The sequence below is a fragment of the Physella acuta genome, unplaced genomic scaffold (assembly GCF_028476545.2).
Source record: "Physella acuta isolate Inbredline_101_S28 unplaced genomic scaffold, ASM2847654v3 ptg000987l, whole genome shotgun sequence".
Lineage (NCBI taxonomy): Eukaryota > Metazoa > Mollusca > Gastropoda > Physidae > Physella > Physella acuta.
In genome coordinates this window covers 166,695-187,826 of record NW_026732504.1, presented here as the reverse complement: position 1 = coordinate 187,826, position 21,132 = coordinate 166,695, and the positions used below count along the sequence as shown (strand labels likewise).

The following is a 21,132-nucleotide window of genomic DNA, read 5'->3' as shown; positions in this document are numbered from 1 at the left end:
TACAAGTAATTTTTAAAAATCTTTTGAAACATTATTTTTTTATTCAGCTCACTATGCAAATATAAAAACTCCAAAAAAAAACAACCACAGAGTCCTTAAATAATCATATACAATATCCACTGCCCTTAATTTGTCATAGAAATTATGAAAGATGACAGTTGTATTAAGGTGAAAATTGTAAACAATTTTCTCAAAGCAAAAAGCAAATCATAATATTTAGCTACAACATATTTACACAAAGGAATAAAATCTTGTATAATTCAAGCAATATGAGATCTCTGTGAAGAAACAATTGAAAGCAATCAGTGGGATATGAGTATTTTTAAAAATTATTTCATATGTGCAGATATTGAGATTCTGGATTTTAAACTTGTTAAAATAATTTTTTTTTTAAAGTATGGATTTCATTACATGGATTAGAAATGGCTAGAAATTTTAAAACCATTTATTGTTGTTAATATTTTAATATTTAAGTTCATTAAGCATTCCTTGTAAAAAACAAACTGTAAAAAAGTAGTATAGCCCCAGCCTTTGCTCCAGGGCCCACACAAAATAAATCTATTATCTAACACTCAAGTGACCATATGGAATAACGCATTTCAAAAGCTATAAGGCTTAAGTATGGGGCCCACACAAAATAAATCTATTATCTAACGCTCAAGTGACCATATGAAATAATGCATTTCAAAAGCTATAAGGCTTAAGTATGGGGCCCACACAAAATAAATCTATTATCTAACGCTCAAGTGACCATATGAAATAATGCATTTCAAAAGCTATAAGGATTAAGTATGTTTCTGTTCCTTGATCAGTACAATGGTCTAAGTCTCAAGCATTTAACTATAAGTGGTGAAAAAAAATTGGTAATTGAACTTCCCATTTCCTATAGCTTGAGTTTTTACTTACAATTAAGACTAGATCTATGACCCAATGAGATGTGTGCAGTCGTCAAGTGGTGTTAAGAGAGTGGGCCATTCAAAGTAATGAACTGTTTACTTATTCAACTGTTAAGTTAGTGGGCCATTCAACCTTTTTTTTAAAGTAATGAACTGTTTACTTATTCAACAGTTAGCATCATATAAAACTTGAGTACTTGATTCCAGTATAGCTAATTTTCAATCCTAAAATTAAATCTTTTAATCACTTTTTATGTAACATAAACTAAATATTATTGTCAGATAACTCAAGAATCAAGGCAAATATCTTTTGTAGAAATATCAGCAACCATGGTACAAAATTGTTACACATAGCTCAGTGAAAATGCATATAAATCTCATCCAAAACTCAACAACAATGGTACATAAATCTAAACAACAATGATACATAAATCTCATACAAATCTCATCAACATTGATCAAGGTCATAGTTCCTTAGTAAAAATATCAAAGGTAAATAGTTGGTGTTCAGTTGTAGAAAACTTCAGCAACAAAGGCAGACAACTCTAATAACAAAGTTCAATAACAAAGTTAGATGCTATAGGAAAAATGGTACCTAGATCTCATGCAAACTGCAAGAAGATCATTTGTTGTGAATGTTGTCAAACTTATAAAAAGTATAAACTTATGATTCATATAAAACCATTGGCAGGACAATAATGTATCATACCAAATAAAATCTTAATCTCAGGGTGCCCAGATTAAAAAAAAAGAAAAAAAAATTCCAAACAGTCTAACAAGGATCTGAAGCCATGATGAACCAGTCCCATCTCTGGTTAAATAAGAGGGCAGCTCTGGTGTGTAGCGGCTTGTGGTTTCTCACCACATTCTGTTTCCTGTTTGGATTGTAGTTTCTCACCACATTCTGTTTCCTGTTTGGATTGTAGTTTCTCACCACATTCTGCTTCCTGTTTGGATTGTAGTTTCTCACCACATTCTGTTTCCTGTTTGGATTGTAGTTTCTCACCACATTCTGTTTCCTGTTTGGATTGTAGTTTCTCACCACATTCTGTTTCCTATTTGGATTGTAGTTTCTCACCACATTCTGTTTCCTGTTTGGATTGTAGTTTCTCACCACATTCTGTTTCTTGTTTGGATTGTAGTTTCTCACCACATTCTGTTTCCTGTTTGGATTGTAGTTTCTCACCACATTCTGTTTCCTGTTTGGATTGTAGTTTCTCACCACATTCTGTTTCCTGTTTGGATTGTAGTTTCTCACCACATTCTGTTTCCTGTTTGGATTGTAGTTTCTCACCACATTCTGTTTCCTATTTGGATTGTAGTTTCTCACCACATTCTGTTTCCTGTTTGGATTGTAGTTTCTCACCACATTCTGTTTCCTGTTTGGATTGTAGTTTCTCACCACATTCTGTTTCCTGTTTGGATTGTAGTTTCTCACCACATTCTGTTTCCTGTTTGGATTGTAGTTTCTCAACACATTCTGTTTTCTGTTTGGATTGTAGTTTCTCACCACATTCTGTTTTCTGTTTGGATTGTAGTTTCTCACCACATTCTGTTTCCTGTTTGGATTGAGGTCCCTTGGCCACTGTCTCTAGATGGTCCTTCACTATCTATTGTGGAATCCATTGCATCATTTGTGTAACATCCGTTTGCACTTGAATTGGTCTGTACAAATTTTATTTTATATATATATATATATATATATATATATACATATATATATATATATATTACATTATACATGTATATGATATGAAATGATTACACATACAAGAAATGCAAAATAGTGTGTGTATGAAATGACTTTGTTTTGGTTGAAATACAGATGTCTATCTATATGTTTAGTCTATTTAAGGTCAAAGCATTTGTTTATGTAGCAGTGGAACATTCCTACTTACAGTGAAGATTTCTGGTATTTGACCAGGACTTCCTTCATTGAGCTTGAAAGCCCTCTTTCTCCGGATCTGGCATATTCTCAAAACACTGAAAGACAAAAAAGACAAGAATTTAAAAGTTCAACCATTATCTGACATCTGTTGTGGAAGGATTTTATATTAATACAAAGTTGTGACTATGTGACGAGGTTGTGACTATGTGACGAGGTTGTGACTATGTGACAAGGTTCATAAGGATGTGAAGTTATAGATTAGGATCTTGTTGCTGGGGGAAGTAGGTTAGGGCAGTCTGCGTCTTGTTGTGCAATGGTGTGGGGGTATTTGTACCGTCATCGCAAATTTTTTCAACTGTTTGATATGTTGAGTTATATAGTTATATAACAGTTATATAATTTGACAGCACATTTATTACTTGATTATAAAAATTTAATTCTGAACATTTAAACAGCTCACTCTTGGTTCAAAATAAATTTTATTATATCATTGTATCTGTTATAAGTAGGCCTATAGTTTAATTATATTTTGGCAGTTATTATATTATTCATTATGACTAAACCAAATAAAAACAAAAACAAATTTTTCAAAGTTTTTACAAAATTTCTGTTTTATAAAAAAAAAAAAAATGACAACTAAGTTTACTAAGTATATACTTGCCAACAACTGAATGGCTATAATCTATTTGTTCTTTTTAAAAATGTAGTACCCATAATACTTACTAAATGAACAAACTGACTACAACTATCCCAAAGGCAGTCAGGACACATATAAGAATGATGGAAGATGTTGTGAGAAGATCGTCTGTTGGGGGGAGAAAGAAAAAATTGCTTGAAATCTGGAGCAAAACATATTACAACTTTACAACATAGTTATGTTCATTTTGAAAATATATTTGTGTAATTTAATTATTACTTTCTCTCATAATTGGCTATAGCAGTGATTTTAAGGCAAGCAGACCTCAACAGCTTGAAGAGGTTAGAAATGTTTTGGGTGCCAGCCAAGCTACTGCTCCCTCCGCCAACATTACACCTCCCAGGTTAGATGTGGGGCAATCCAATGAGAAGTGAAACTATAGCCTCAAGTTCATATCATAGCAAGCGCATTTAACAATGTATCTCTACCTTGGTTAAAATTATGCTATTGTTACTCTCAATAATAATGTTTAGGTGTTAACTGACTGTAAGTATATTTTCTTACCTGTAACCTCAGATTCGACCTGATAGTTGGTGAACAAGTTGAAACCATCAGACCGTGTCAACTGGACACAGACAAATTTTAAACCAATTGGAAGTGGCATCTCGTTAGGTGAAAAAATTAAATTGGTTAAATTTCCCAGCCAAGTCACTATAAGAAAAAATTATTCTCATTATTGATAAGCCTATATCATTAATAAGTATCATATTATATAATCAGACTTTCTTTTACATTCTAAATAAATATGTTAAAAAGTAGGTTTCTTTCAGGCATTTTGCTGTCACGGGGGGGGGGGAGTGGACATAAAAAGGTTAAGGTATAAAATGGTTAAGGTAGGCCTATTTTTTCTATATATACATTATAATTTATCTAGTTTGTTTAACCCCACACCCTCCCACACTAAAGTTGAAGGAGTCATGACATTTTTTTATTGAAAACTTGAATTTTTTCTCATCTCCCTAAATAAAACTGACTCCATAAAGTTAGTCTTATATCTCTTATTAAGAGTGGGGTGATGATGTATTATTGAGAGAGGAGGGGGTTAAATTATCCTTATTGATTGTTGTGAGTGATGATCTGCCTACTCTAGTGATAGTTAACAACCTACAACTTTACACTGCCTGCAGATGTAACACATTCACATGTAGAACAGTTTTCACTATACAACCTACAACTTTACACTGCTGCAGATGTAATACTTACATTCACTAGTAGAACAATTTTCACTACCAGATGAGAACAGGACAAATGAACGGATCAAAAACTGCTTGGCTTTATCCGTATTACACAGCTGTTTCATCCGCAGGATCTGTTTGCCATCTGCATCACGCCTGCTCAGTAGGGCTGTTGCCTCCTCTAACAGTAGACAGAAGACATGTTTTATTCCACAAAGTTGGCAGTAACTAACAAATAAACAAGAGAAAAAATATAACAGCTGAGTAGAGTAGCTATGTTAAAATACATGGGAAGTGAGTTCAGCATTTTGTGAGTTAAATCTTGATGTTCAATATTATCATCACATGGTGCATCATCCTTAATCCTGTTAAAGTAAAATTAATTTTAACTGAATATTTGGTCATTTTTTAATAATGACCTTAGCTAAAATATATGAAAAGCAAATAATTTTTGTATTTGCTAAAAAGTAATTAAAAATAAAAACTCCACACATAGATTTTATAAGTACATTTTTTAAAATTTGAAGTTGTATGCTCAATCTATTTGCAACAACTTTGTTGTCTTCATAGATACAAGTATTTGGATGTGTGTTTATCGATTAAAACATGTATAGATTTAATAGTACAATAGCAAATATTTAATTTATACTGAGCCATTTTTGTGTGTGTGTTTTACTTGCTTAATGCCTCACTATTTACAATTGTACATATTATAATATAATACATTTAAAAAAGCTACAAGATTTAGAAAAAACCTTTCCCATAAAATTTGAAAATGATTTCAACTATGTTTCAACATACTTAAGCCTATATATAGAAGTTAATGATTTCAAGTAATTATGTCTAAAAATACTTAGATCAATAAAAGTTAATATTTCAACTAATTATGTCGTAACATTATACTTAGACCAATAAAATTGAATAATAATTTGAACTAGTTATGTCTCAACATTATACTTCGACCAATAAAAGTGAATAATAATTTGAACTAATTATGTCTCAACATACCTAAGCTACTGTCAAACAAGTAGTTAGCAGCAGCCATCCCCATCCAAGATCCATTCACTTTAACTGAGATAAAAACTTTCTGGGTGCCACCAACTGGCCGTGGTAGGACTGACCTCTTGGAATTAGAAGTCTGCGATACTGCACGTCGTTTCCTGGTTTCTGGTCGGTAATCAAACAACTGGGGAATGTCAACTTGGGGTGGATATTCATTCATGGTTACAGTGGCATTGACTTTACTCGTCTGAATGATGCTTGTGTTATCAAATAAATCATGGACTTGAACTTGTGTCTGATATATCAGACTTCCTGTTGCATGTTGGGTTAAATTGATTTCAAATTTCATTGGCTGTCCATTTTCAGAGTCTGGCCTGGTCATTATTCTAGTTGTAGGGTAATCCTAAGATAATTTAAAAATGAAGAATATGTTACTGTAAGAAAATTTTAGACAAGATTTTAATATTTTTGAGGAGACATAATGGATGACCTCAAACAACAACACACAGCGTGAATGAAAGAAATGCATCAGAAACATCTTTACACTAGAACAATGCAATAAAATGTTTTACATTCCAATCATTCACACAGGCTAGAAAATAATATAAAAGATGAAGTAAAATCAGATGAACTCACCAGGCAAATTTCCTTCTGGAGTGTGTTGGTTGAAACTTGACACCAATGGACGGCCACTTGCTCAAACTTGCTCACACTTGTTCCATTCAGATAGACAAACATCATGGACTCGTTCACATACTCAACCACAGACTCAAGCAAACTGGCACCTGGATAAAGTTGTTTTAAAAATCTCTTTTATAAGTCTGCTAGCTCTATTGTTCTAATGTTGGTAATGTTTGGTGTTTCTGTCAGACACTTTTACTTTTTTTTGTTGGAGGGTGTGTGTGTGGGAGGGGGGGGGGGGCGGGCACGGATAGTATTTACAGTACACTATATATTTTCTATATAAATTAAATTTTTTTTTCTTTTGAAGAGATGCCTGAAAGAAACTCTGGTACTACAACACAGAGTTAGTTTAAGTTCAGGAAAAGAATAGTCTCCCAAAATAAAATAACTAATTAAAAAAAAAAACAGTTTCTCAACTAAATAACATAGAAGCTCATACCTTGAGCAGCAGGAATGTGAATCTGAGAAAAATTTTCTGATTTTCCAATTTCATTAACTGCCCATAGTTTCACCACAAGAGCATCTTGGGGAAGTCCTGAGCTAATAAATAAGTAACTTGTCTCTATATTTTGGACAGTAGAGTTATAGCCCTTCGTTGAAGAAATCTGGAGTTCATAGGTCAGATTAATTCCTCCAGCACACTCATGGGGCAGGGGCTGAAAAGGTGAAGGTAAAATATGTTAATAACAAGACATTCATAAAATGTTATTGTTTATGTTAATAACAAGACATTCATAAAATGTTATTGTTTATGTTAATAACAAGACATTCATAAAATGTTATTGTTTATGTTAATAACAAGACATTCACAAAATGTTATTGTTTATGTTAATAACAAGACATTCACAAAATGTTATTTTTTATGTTAATAACAAGACATTCACAAAATGTTATTTTTTATGTTAATAACAACAATAATAAATGTTATTGTTAAGCAACATTGGTCTATGAACAACCCCCCCCCCCCCCCACTCTACTGACAAAATAAAATTTATGGAAGAAAAAAATGAATGTAATTATAACCTATATATAACAGTATTCAAAGAGTATCAAAAAAGTTGGGGGGATTTTTTATACCAGTGTCTGATAATAGAATTTTATTAAAAAGAAGTATTAGCTTACTGGTAAACTAAAATATACACATGGCTTGCTAATGTCAATGCTAACCCTATCCCTAACCCCAACCTTAGTCCTACCATATGACTAAACCATAATTTCTAACCATAAAACTAGTAGAGATTACAATAATACTAACAACCAAACACAATTATTTTTGGAAGAGTCTATTATCAGACATCTGTATCTTCAAACATCCAAAAGGGGTAACAAAAAACCAGAGTGATTTTATAATGATGTTAATTTGAATATCTATTGGACCTGCATACATTTAGAGATATAGGTTTGAAACACCCTTAAGAATCCAACACAGATTTATAAACAAAACAAAATGATTCTAGGTACAGCTCTCTAATTGCATGCCAAAGGAGCTTTAAATAAACCTGTTAGTGCGTTAAAACTTTGAACTTTCAATAAACCTATTAGTGTGTTGACACTTTGAACTTTCAATAAACCTATTAGAGTGTTGAAACTTTGAACTTTCAATAAACCTATTAGTGTGTTGAAACTTTGAACTTTCAATAAACCTATTAGAGTGTTGAAACTTTGAACTTTCAATAAACCTATTAGTGTGTTGACACTTTGAACTTTCAATAAACCTATTAGTGTGTTGAAACTTTGAACTTTCAATAAACCTATTATAAGTGTGTTGAAACTTTGAACTTTCAATAAACCTATTAGTGTGTTGACACTTTGAACTTTCAATAAACCTATTAGTGTGTTGAAACTTTGAACTTTCAATAAACCTATTATAAGTGTGTTAAAACTTTGAACTTTCAATAAACCTATTAGTGTGTTGAAACTTTGAACTTTCAATAAACCTATTAGTGTGTTGAAACTTTGAACTTTCAATAAACCTATTATAAGTGTGTTGAAACTTTGAACTTTCAATAAACCTATTAGTGTGTTGAAACTTTGAACTTTCAATAAACCTATTAGTGTGTTGAAACTTTGAACTTTAAATAAACCTATTATAAGTGTGTTAAAACTTTGAACTTTCAATAAACCTATTAGTGTGTTGAAACTTTGAACTTTCAATAAACCTATTAGTGTGTTGAAACTTTGAACTTTCAATAAACCTATTATAAGTGTGTTGAAACTTTGAACTTTCAATAAACCTATTAGTGTGTTGAAACTTTGAACTTTCAATAAACCTATTAGTGTGTTGACACTTTGAACTTTCAATAAACCTATTAGTGTGTTGAAACTTTGAACTTTCAATAAACCTATTAGTGTGTTGAAACTTTGAACTTTCAATAAACCTATTATATTTAGTGTGTTGTAACTTTGAACTTTAAATAAACCTATTAGTGTGTTGTAACTTTGAACTTTCAATAAACCTATTAGTGTGTTGTAACTTTGAACTTTCAATAAACCTATTAGTGTGTTGAAACTTTGAACTTTCAATAAACCTATTAGTGTGTTGACACTTTGAACTTTCAATAAACCTATTAGTGTGTTGAAACTTTGAACTTTCAATAAACCTATTAGTGTGTTAAAACTTTGAACTTTCAATAAACCTATTAGTGTGTTGAAACTTTGAACTTTCAATAAACCTATTATAAGTGTGTTGAAACTTTGAACTTTCAATAAACCTATTAGTGTGTTGACACTTTGAACTTTCAATAAACCTATTAGTGTGTTGACACTTTGAACTTTCAATAAACCTATTATAAGTGTGTTGAAACTTTGAACTTTCAATAAACCTATTATAAGTGTGTTGAAACTTTGAACTTTCAATAAGCCTATTATAAGTGTGTTGAAACTTTGAACTTTCAATAAACCTATTAGTGTGTTGAAACTTTGAACTTTCAATAAACCTATTATAAGTGTGTTGAAACTTTGAACTTTCAATAAACCTATTATAAGTGTGTTGAAACTTTGAACTTTCAATAAACCTATTAGTGTGTTGACACTTTGAACTTTAAATAAACCTGTTAGTGCGTTAAAACTTTGAACTTTCAATAAACCTATTAGTGTGTTGACACTTTGAACTTTCAATAAACCTATTAGAGTGTTGACACTTTGAACTTTCAATAAACCTATTAGTGTGTTGACACTTTGAACTTTCAATAAACCTATTAGTGTGTTGACACTTTGAACTTTCAAAAAACCTTTTAGTGTGTTAAAACTTTGAACTTTCAATAAACCTATTAGTGTGTTGTAACTTTGAACTTTAAATAAACCTATTAGAGTGTTGACACTTTGAACTTTCAATAAACCTATTAGTGTGTTGACACTTTGAACTTTCAATAAACCTATTAGTGTGTTGACACTTTGAACTTTCAATAAACCTATTAGTGTGTTGAAACTTTGAACTTTCAATAAACCTATTAGTGTGTTGAAACTTTGAACTTTCAATAAACCTATTAGTGTGTTGAAACTTTAACTAACCTTCCAGTACAACAAGAGAGAAGAGCCTTGGCTATTGGCTGCTCTGGAAAACATAAAATCTTCCATTTCTGGAGGTTGTTTTGGTACTAAAAAAATATTAGGTATCAAAATAAAAAAAAATTAAAAACTCAATTCATAATCATCAATTATTTAATGAGATAAGCTATTATTTAATAAAATCCATAACTATTAAAATCAGTAGCATTCTACACACTGTTAAGAATCTAAAAAATGGTTAAAGATTTCTTTAATATTAAAAATATTTGAAGTTTTAATAAAAGAATAAGTGGGTTAGTTCTGAAAGAAACAACCCATTTCAAATTTGTATCCTTAAATAGTCAAACAGAAATGGGTAGGGGTTGTTTATCATTTTGTTCCATTAGCATGTAAACAATGATCTCACCCGCTTTCCTTGTCTGGAAGCTGCTAGATATCATTGGCCCTTCACCTCCACCACCAATACTAGACACGCACAAGTTGTAGTTTGTAAATGCAGTCAAGTTGTCAAACTCCAAAGCCACATACAATTTTTCATACAATTCACGATTGTAATACACTTTTTTGACAAACCTCAGCTACAAATATAAAAAACAACATCTTATTAATTAATAAAATAAACCAAATTTTTGTACAAGACAGATCTAGTATAAGATGGTTTGATCATGTGGCAGAACACAATACTATTCTAACCTTTTTTGTTGATAGAGTTCAAGAAATTATAGAAATAATTTCTTTAAGACAACAAGTAAAAACCTAATGGTCAATGATGACGAATGAAGCAGAGTTCATATGTTCTGTAGCCACCTCAAATTAGAGCTGACTAAACACGTTAGGTACACACCAAGTTATATTAAGCATGAGCCGCAGATCTTTGAAACAACCTTGACCTGTTAATTAGCAGTAGTCAGCTCTACCACTTGACCACCATATTCCTGAAGAAATTATTTGACAAAAGGTATTTACCTCTGTAAGTTCTGGATTCCCCTGGGTTTTATTTAGGAGCACGTGGAACTGAAGAGGCCGTTGTATTGATTCCATGAAAACAACCATGCGCCTCATCACTTCAGACGGTCGAAACACCGCCACAGCTTTGTTGTCTGACACGTCCCACAGGTCCAGTTCTAGAACAGGTGGCCCAGGGACGACTGTGGATAAAACAGATGACATTTTATGTACACCCTCCTTCTGTACAGAGTAAAGTTATATGGGGAGATTCTAGCCTGAACAGATGGCTTGGCCAAATGATGAAATAATGTTTCAGCTATTTTTTCTTTTTCAAACTTTATATTTTCCAACTAAAAATTTAGTTTTTATATTCAGAGTTATAGGAAAATGTAAAACAAATTGATGTCTAGTGTTACCTTTAAAATGAGTCAATACATTAACAAAAATAAAAATTTATTGGAAATTTTGGACTCAATTTTCATGAGAAATTAAAACTTACTCATCTTAATGATGTTAGTAAAATTTCTAAAAATACAGAAAAAGTATAACAACTCACTATAACTAAGTAGGTTAACAGTTCTTTTCCATTCAGCACTTTGTATGGGGTTGTCCAGTGAAGGCCTTGCTACTAAAATAGAAAGTATCACACTGTTGTTGCTGATTCGTGTTTCTCTCTGGCTGTACAGGCAAGTGCACACACGATTGGTGTCTACTCCATTACTTGAACAGTTGGCTGAGCAGATTTCAACAGCATCTCTGTAACAAGAGGGAGTTTAAAGTGATGTATAACTAAAACCCTAAGGAGGGGGTTTAAAGTCATGTATAACTAAAACCCTAGGCAGGAGGTTTAAAGTGATGCATAACTAAAACCCTAGGCAGGGGGTTTAAAGTGATGTATAACTAAAACCTTAAGGGGAAAAGGCCAAAACACAGCCGCTTGTTTCTAGACATGGAAGAAAAAAAAACAGGTAAGTCTTAGTGGAAGAAGATGGTCAAGCAGGCTGAAGCACCCCATTGGCTGTAGGTTTATGATATAAAAAATTCCCTATATATATATTTAAATATAAATATAAATATATATATATATATATATATATATATATATATATATATATATATATATATATATATATATATATATATATATGTATGTATGTATGTATGTATGTATACATACACTTAAAATTTACATATATAAACATATTGTGATACCCTAATGTTATAGTGAAACAAAAAAAAAAAACATCTTTTATATATCTACAACAGAATGGAGGTTTGTGTGATTTGCTCATTTCTCTAACCCTTATCTCAGCAACCTCTAGGAAAAAATTCTAGTTAAAATAGAACTTTTTTTTTTTATTAAATGAAGCAAGGACACATCGCAGTCATGTAAACATGACTTGTTTGAACAAGTGTAGACTGATGATTCAAAGTCAACATCCTAGTGCCAAAGCTTTGTACCCAAGCAATGTCAAGGTATGAGTGCTATTTAAATCTTAAATATGAATCCATGAAAGTTGCTTAGATAAACATACAGCTATAATATTAATAATAATTTAAATTAGAATCTATTCATCTGTAGTTCCTGTTACTCTATTTGATGTGCAGAGATTATTTAAATTTTATAAGAAAATTTTAGTTGGATGTGAAGAAATTTATAACAAAATTTTATTTCTTCCATGTGTTTTAAACTGCTATTGAAAGGAATATTTTAGAACTTTCTTTTTTTTTTTTTACTGTAAGTCAATAAAAATGTAGAAAAAACTGACGATAAACTTACTTTCTGCCTTCTTTTAATGTAACTTTAACTTCATCAGGGGAGATAAAATCAGAAGGTCCAGTCTCAAAAACAATGAAAATGTCCTTATACTCTGTTGTGTAAATGTTTTGAACTCTGGGTTCTGCTGGTTTATCTAGACAAAAGGTTAATAATTTTTTTTTTTAAATGGGTGCTACAACTACTGAGACTTCTTTTTTCTTATTCTTCTTTGTTCTTAATTTTATTGTTGGAAGGGATCCCCTCCAACACAATTAAGTATTCGTGTCAACTGGTTATGCGTCATTGAGGTCATTGACTCCGATTTCAGCCTGCTTTTCTTTTTGGATTTGCTTCCATAGCCTTTGTCCAACCAAGAACAAGGCAGCAGTTGTTTGATTTTGGAGTTGTCTCTCCTAGAAGAGTGGCTGTCCCCAGCTAACAAGCCATGAGCTTTATCGACTTAACCAAGCCCACCCCTTCCCCCCCCCCCCCCCCCATAATTACTGAGACACAGATTGGATATTTTTTTTCATTTTTTAGAGAATAGTAAAAATCAAAAGACTATTTCAAAAAAGGTTTTACAAAACAATTCTTAAAATTTTATTATACATTGAAAAGTAAAGTTTATCTTTTTGGCCTGGCATCCTGGGGTAGATGAAGTAGAGTTCATGTGTGAACTTGGCATATGAAGAGATAGTGTCCTCCCCACTATGTTTAGCCACCTTCACTTTACAACTGAGTCAGGTATCCACTAGAGCTAGATGGACTAGGGACCTCCTTCAAACACAAACTAGAGATCTGAACTCCAGAATTTTGGGTTACCAGTCATGTGCTCTAAAGTCCAACTGTACCATTCCATTACTTAAAAAGAATTTAAGATAATTAATTACCAATCACAAAAACTTTGTTTTCAGTAAGTTGGATTCCGTTTCTCCAACAGATATAGTCATCTGTATTTAGCTTTGTTGCATCCTCCACTTGACAGGTAGCTGAGCAGCCACCTTGGGTCCCATTGCACCCAGTGACGTCATGTTTGGGTGACAGTTGTAGCACGTCATCAGGGGAGGACATGCTACATGTGACGTCATCCAGCAGACAGACCAACTTGAAGGGAGCCCCAGATGGGAAGATCAGGGTGGAGCTGTTGGTGGTGAAATCTACTATCACTATGAAAACAGAACAATGATTTTTAGAAGAGCAAACAGAGTTCATGTAAAAATCACTAATATCTAAAGAGTAGAGATCCCAATGCAGAAAAAAAGAAAGAACAATAATCCTTGAGTTTTAACCAAACAAAAAGTTAATATAAAAACAACTACAGTATCACACCCCCTCCCCCACCATTATGAGACACAGTCCCTCTTGGTTGAAAATTATTCAGAACCTATATGACTATTAGGCTATATCTCAAGGATCATCTATGTCTTGTTATTGCTATTAAAAAATATTTGCCTCCTTAAGGTTTGTAGACCCTTCATTGGCTGCTGCCTAGGCAACATACCCTTTAATTAGCCACTGCTCCTACCCCATCTAAACTAAAAAAAATATCATACAGAAAGTAAAAAAGCTTGGTTAGTAGTATAGGAGTTAACACTGTTGATTATCACTGTCAGTAGCGTAGCGAGGTCGGGTGTTACCCGGTGCGGCACTTAATGGTGTCACCCCCCCCCCCCCCCAGAGGCGCAGCGACCCTTCCCAGGGATAAACTTTCGATTTTAACCCCCCTCAAACCTCAAACTTTCGATTTGCACCCCCCCCCCCCCCCTCAAACTTTCGATTTGCACCCCCCTCAAATTTTTCTCTCTATATATTGCTATTTTTTTGCCTTGGTGCTCCCCCCTAAATGGTGTCACCCGGTGCGGTCCGCACCCCCCCCCCCTCGCTACGCCTCTGATCACTGTATAAATATCTCAATGATCATTTTGCTGATTTAAAGAATTAACCATGTTTCCCTGTCTCCGTTTAACTGTTTTGAAACTTTGATTACAACCATAATTTCAGACAATCGACTCAACTCACCAGCATTTTGGCTTGCTACACAACACCAGGTTACACATAGGATGATGCTAAATCCACATATGGTCTTTGAAGCAAGCTTTAGAGTTAATGCAAGAAACTTCAGCATTTTCATCTCATGAAGCATGGCATCCCCCAGCAATTAGTCTGGCAGTTCTCACCTTCAACACATGTATCATTGGCATCATCATTTCAGATTTCCGTTGGCGCACTTGAGGATGTTTACTCTAGGCCAGTCACCTTGTTCCTGAGAAAAGTTGTCTGTTGAGTCGTACATTTTGTTTGAGGATGTTTACTCTAGGCCAGTCACCCTGTTCCTGAGAAAAGTTGTCTGTTGAGACGTACATTTTGTTTGAACTGTTTTATTAGCCCCACCACCACAGGATACCCCCCACCCCTTCAACCTTTAAAGCACTCCCTCTAATTTTTAAATCTTATTTCAACAAGTCGAATGTTAGATCATGTGACTGGTAACCCGATAGTCTCGAGTTCAGATCGCGGATTTCAAGTCTGTAACACATCTCAGTCCACCCAGCTTTGATAGGTACCTGGCGCGGGTTAAGGAAAGTAAAGGTCGCTGGGCATACAGTCAACACACGATCCCCTACTTCACCTACCCCCATGATTCAAAAGAGAACTATACTTTTTTCTCAGTCCACCCAGCTATGATAGGTACCTGCCCCTAGATTCAAAAGAGAACTTTACTTTTTTTTTATTGCTGACATCCTTCAGCATCAAAGTGCTTTGTTTCATCTTCATATGTTTATTAACAACAACAACACAATAATTATAAAATTAATTAGTCTAGATTGATAATTAGTGTGAGTCATTGAATGGCAGTTCAATGCCTCTAATAACCATTTCTCTTTGCATTTTATCTTTCTGTGATAGTTAGGCAAAATGTACCAAAATGCGTGAATGTATAATCTAATTTGAATCAATTGTTTAAGCCCCATATAGTATAATATAGGCCAGAGGCGTAGCGAGGGGGGGGGGGGGCGGGGGCGGGGGGGGGGGGACATATGTCCCCGGGCGCCGACCTTAGGGGGGGCGCCAAATTGAAAGTTTGAGGGGGGGGTGCAAATGAAAAGTTCGAGGGGGAGTGCAAATCGAAAATTTCGAGGGGGAGTGCAAATCGAAAATTTGCTCCCGAGGGGGGCGCCAAATTGAAAGTATGTCCCCGGGCGCCGGGAAGGGTCGCTACGCCTCTGATATAGGCCTGTAACCTGCCTACACTCAGGCCTACAGGGTTAGAGTGAGCAATAATGAACATCATCATCTTTCCCGTTCGTGTCCAGGAAACGTGGGGCAGATGAAGTAGAGTTCATCTGCTTCAGATGACAGAAACATCTGCATAGGAATGGGTAGTATGGTCAGCACTATGCACAGCCACCTTTATTTTCCTAACGTGAGTTAGATCCCCATCAGAACTGGGTGGACTCAGGGACGTCTACTCTCTTTAAAAAAAACCCGGAATCGAACTAGAGAATCTACCGCTCTTTACAGCTACAATATACACAAAATTTAGGCCTACTTACTTTTTCTTTGAAACCATGCCTGCAAGACTGTCATTTTAAACTGAAGTGTGTAGTATTTTCATCACTAGCTAGACCACATCCGCCTTCGTCTTACAAACACACGTTTGAAAACTAGGTTAAAGTTTCAGGATTTCCCCAACACTTGCCTCTCAAGCGGTAAAAACCGCATCTAAAAATAGAACTATTGTCCGTGGGTTTTAAAAATATGTTTAAAGCACCTGGCTATGCACTTTATTGTAGATCAAGTTCTTGAACAGCGAGTTGTAAAATATGAGGGGACTTCCTTAAACGATGGTTTCCTTAGTGGTTAGGTTTTATGTATCGAAATCGAAACTCCATGAATATAATTATGTTGTACGCGCATAAATACCCCCCCCCCCCCCGAAAAAATTCTACCGCCCCCCCCCCCCCACCCCGGACGAAATGAAATTTATAAAATTGATATAGAAAATATATACTTTTAACAGTATCCGCCCCCCCCCCCCCGAAGAAAGTCTACCGCCCCCCCCCCCCCCGAAAATTTCAAGTGTCCCCCCCCCCAGAGAAAAAAGTCTGGAAGAAACACTGCACTAAGCCTTGATAAAGGGGAAGAGATCGTGAAGGAGTTGACCGGGTGATTAACAAAGGATAATTTCTGGAAACGTCACGCATTACGCAGTATATTCCCCCCCCCCCAACCATATTGCTAGTTGTATCAAAAAGTCAAAAACCCGCCCCTGCATGCAATGCACTATTCCGCCCCGAATTATGAAAAAACTATGAGTAAACTTTGTGAACCAACTCATAGGTCCAGTTGGCTTATCTAGGCCCATCGCACACATCTTGGGGATGTGTGCGATGCAGAGGCGTAGCGAGGGGGGGGGGCGGGGTGCGGACCGCACCGGGTGACACCATTTAAGGGGGTGACATCAAGGCAAAAAATAGCAAAATATTTAGAGAAAAACTTGAGGGGGATGCAAATCAAAAGTTTGAGAGGGGGGGGGGTGCAAATCGAAAATTTGAAAGTTTGTCCCCGCGAAGGGTCGCACCGGGTGACACCCGACCTCGCTACGCCACTGGTGCGATGTGTTGGGAGGAACTCCGGATAAATCTAAGTACACGACCAGTTTCCTACATAGATCTCTCCGGTGTGGGGGTGGGGGAGAGGGAATATATATAATTTGGATATAAATTACCCCCCCCCCCATACGTGATTAATGTTGGCCTACGACCAAGCTAAAATAAATAACAGTTGTCTATTTTAGCTTTTTCTTAATTGAAAACTTAAAAACATTTAAATTGAACCATTGTTGTCTCGTGATGGTATATGGAGAGGGGGGAGGGGGGGGGGGGGGGGGGGGAGGGTTCTTGGGGCACGCTAAGTAGTAAACACGAAACAGGATGTAAATAACAATGTATGTCGCTGACCTAGGCTAACTAATTCTACCGCTGACATAGGTTCAACTAATTATGTAGCTGAATTCACGTGACGTTGATGTATAGCGTCTTTCAGACATCTCTTCGGTGTGGAGGGAAGGGGATGTATACAAGGGGATGTTTACCCCCACCCCTTCCCATGGATAAAATAGAAAAAAAATATCGGCTTTTAAAGATATGGTTCAACTACACCCAGGAGAAAAATACCTGAAAAAAACCTGCGTAGCTTCACTACTATCAAAAGAACATCACGTGACATAGAACCGTACGTCCCCATGTATCATTTTTTACTTTCTCGTATAAACGAAGTATAGAGAAAGTCTTGTAATCGTGCAAAAAAAAAAAATCTAGATTGTTGTAAATCTCGACGTTTTACACCTCCCTGAGTCGGAAAAACATAGTTTAGAAATCTTGTCCGTACGTCTGTGTGTATGTGTGTGTGTAAACACGATAACTTGAGTACCGTTACAGCGGGGTTGATGAAATTTCATATATAAGTATTATATCAAATTTGTAGTTCTGTATCAACTTTTCAGCGATTTCCGGAAACCGGAAGTGGGACTTATTCTACTTTCAATTTTTCAAAAGCCTATAACTTGAGTACTATTTAGGATAGATAAATGGAATTTCACCTGTAGGTAAAAGATCTAATTCTCTACCTTGTGACAAATTTTGAGTTATTTCCGTTGACCAGAAGTAGTAATTTAATTTACGCTATTTCCGATTTCTCAAAAAACTTATGTACTAATAATATTCCGCACTATTATACACATATTGTTTGGCGTTTACTTGGTGCGCAATTATTTTTACTACGAGATTCTATTCTATTTTAAAAAGTTTAAGTAATTAAAAATTTATTAAAAATCATGTCTATATCCCGAGTAGCCATCCCCCGTAGTGTGATATAAGAATATTCGAGAAAGTTTAGGGGAGATCACTCCCGATTTATTTAATTTAGCCTCGTCTTTCATTCATGTTTCCTAAGTTAACCTAGAACATTCAATTGATCTACTTTACATCATCATAGAACCCTTGAGAGACTCAATTATAACAAGAAGTCATGGGTCAACACAGATCATATTTTCTCTTGTTGACATTAAACGAAACGAATTCTTTCTCTCACGCTCTCCAACCATTGACAAATTTTTTTTCTTTCTGTTCTCGCTCTTGTTATTCAAGGAACCCTACCCGTGATTTGAGTCAGGGGCGGAACTACAGTGCCGCCAGACCCCGCAAAGCGGGGGGCCCACGCCATTTAGGGGCCCAGAGCCGACCATAATAAAATTTTTTATAGTTTAAAATAGTTTAAAAAAAGTAAATTTTCTTTCATTTTTGACTTGATGGTTGTTTTGTAAAAAAATTACCGTAGCTGCGGTTGGATTATCTTTATTCTAGAGACACCACCCCACGCTCTTGTATCTTCTTCTTCCCTTTGTTTTTAAACAACTTTGAAAGCCGAGTCTTCTTCCTACAATTAAACTAATCAAAGATAAGCAAATGTTAAAACCATGACTTATTTCCCTTTTTTTAAAAAAAATAGTCAAATAGGGGTGATCATAAGCTCCTTTTAATAGATTTGTACTAAACAAATTAAAAAGCAATTACTTCTCTTAATTATTAATTTTTTATAAGTAATTACTAAAGAATGATATTGTATAAAAAAGAAATATATTGAAATGTATTAAATCAATAATATTTAAAACAGTAATAATATAACTACAAAAAAAAAACATAAAAATAAACATAACACGAGACACCATTACTTATACAAAGCTTTCATGTTTTATATAATTTTGACCGACTAGTTTCTACGAGGGCTTCTATTAAAAATAAATAACACTGGTTTTTCACAAAACACGCTAATGCACTTACACACATGACATGATGTTGAAAATTTATTTAATTGATTTTTTTTCAAATTTCGAACAGGACAGCAACGAGTATCCTATGTTCGTATTATGTTATTGTTATATATTATATATTATGTTATATATATATATATATATATATATATATATATATATATATATATATATATATATATATATATATATATATATATATATATATATATATATGGGGGGGGCCTAAAAAAAATTTTTGCGGGGTGGCCCTTTTTTTCTAGTTCCGCCACTGATTTGAGTTCAGCAAATATTGGAGCTGGTTTATCAAGAAAATTTTCTTTCAATCAGGCTTGCCCGGGTTCGTACTTTGACATCAGTTTCAGCTTTAAAAGCCAACTACTGACAACTGACAACTGGTGTGTGGGCGAGTCAACGGGTGGATTTCTCAGAATCACAGGGGCACTGTGGTGACTCCCGCGTCTTGATGAGTCATTGTGGATGAATACATAGTCGCTGAAGACTGACGTGGAGCTGAGAGTTACTCTGGAAGTCATTGGAGTGGTGCCCTCCCCTGTCTCAGTGCATGAGCGTTAGCCGATAGAATTTTGTCTTGATAAGATAGCAATGTACTGTTGATCAGTTATTAATTTAGTGTTAATCAATCATTGATATAGTGTTGATCAGACCATGATGTAGTGTTGATCAGACCATGATTTAGTGTTGATCAATTCATTTAGAATACACAATAGACCTCCCCCTACTAACACAGACCCACACATGAAGAACCCGTGCAGACACTCTACCCACACACCACATACATCACGACACCCACTCTACTCTACAACACAACACATTAATCACTCATCCACTCTCAGACCCACACACAACATAAGACACTCTTAATGTCACAGGCGTCTCCTACCTCACACCGAACACACGCCACATACATACATACATACACACATACATACACACATACTCACATACATACACACATACACACATATATACACACATACATACACACACTCACAGACATATCCTTCCACTCACAATCTGTCTTAACACAAACATATACCTAGACAATTCCGCTCTCACAACAATCGCCTCCCCCCCTCCCCACACACACACACAAACATACACCTAGACAAATCCGCTCTCACAAAAATCGACCCCCCCCCACATACACACAAACACAGATCTCTCCATATAACTGTTATAACTGATCAATCCATACATATAACACGATGGTGATTAGTTAGGCGTTTGGCTATCAAGTGACGGTTGGTGTTAGGTTTAAATTAAGGTTAATGATCGCCCTCGTGTGAGTCGAGTATATCCGAGTGTATCATCTACACAAATACTTGAGCTTGGCTAAACAAGAGTTTCCGAATGATTGAAGTGATTCAATCCCTTCATTTTTGTGCCAAGTTAATCTGTTTCAATAATTTGTTTAAACCACTTCTACTTAAGATTAACCGAGTTTTACAACAAGCATTTAACAGAGTGAGGAGTCTAAAAGTACACATACAAATGTTGTGACTGTACTCACAATAAAACTCTAGGCAAACAAGACTTGAGTTACTGACCCGTAACAGTTGGTACGAGCCGACCCGCGGCGTATCATATGCCTCTATTTAGTTGTTTTATTTTCTACTTTTCAGTAAATCATAATTTGTGAATTCGACAGTGCCACTGAAAATATTTGCTTTAAAATACTATCAGTTGGTCGTTAAGGACGATAACCCCCCAACCCCTACCC

General features: G+C 34.9%; 2 protein-coding genes across 2 annotated transcripts; both read right to left on the bottom strand.

Moving 5' to 3' along the window:
- Window positions 1–1,668: 1,668 nt before the first annotated feature.
- LOC131954258 (circumsporozoite protein-like) lies at window positions 1,669–2,411 on the bottom strand. The gene is made up of 2 exons (XM_059317836.1): window positions 2,407–2,411; window positions 1,669–2,311 (listed from the first exon to the last, which is right to left on the bottom strand). The coding sequence occupies exons 1-2, from the start codon at window positions 2,409–2,411 to the stop codon at window positions 1,669–1,671; spliced, it is 648 nt and encodes a 215-aa protein (XP_059173819.1).
- On the bottom strand, window positions 2,216–16,216 carry LOC131954260 (uncharacterized). Its single transcript, XM_059317838.1, has 16 exons — window positions 16,111–16,216; window positions 14,576–14,889; window positions 13,447–13,722; window positions 12,578–12,710; window positions 11,354–11,553; window positions 10,816–10,997; window positions 10,256–10,427; window positions 9,853–9,938; window positions 6,782–6,998; window positions 6,295–6,443; window positions 5,665–6,061; window positions 4,685–4,837; window positions 3,986–4,132; window positions 3,508–3,589; window positions 2,795–2,879; window positions 2,216–2,561 (listed from the first exon to the last, which is right to left on the bottom strand). Exons 2-16 carry the CDS (start codon window positions 14,697–14,699, stop codon window positions 2,439–2,441), a joined length of 2,526 nt encoding a protein of 841 aa, XP_059173821.1. The 5' UTR covers window positions 14,700–14,889; window positions 16,111–16,216; the 3' UTR covers window positions 2,216–2,438.
- Between the last annotated feature and the right edge of the window lie 4,916 nt (window positions 16,217–21,132).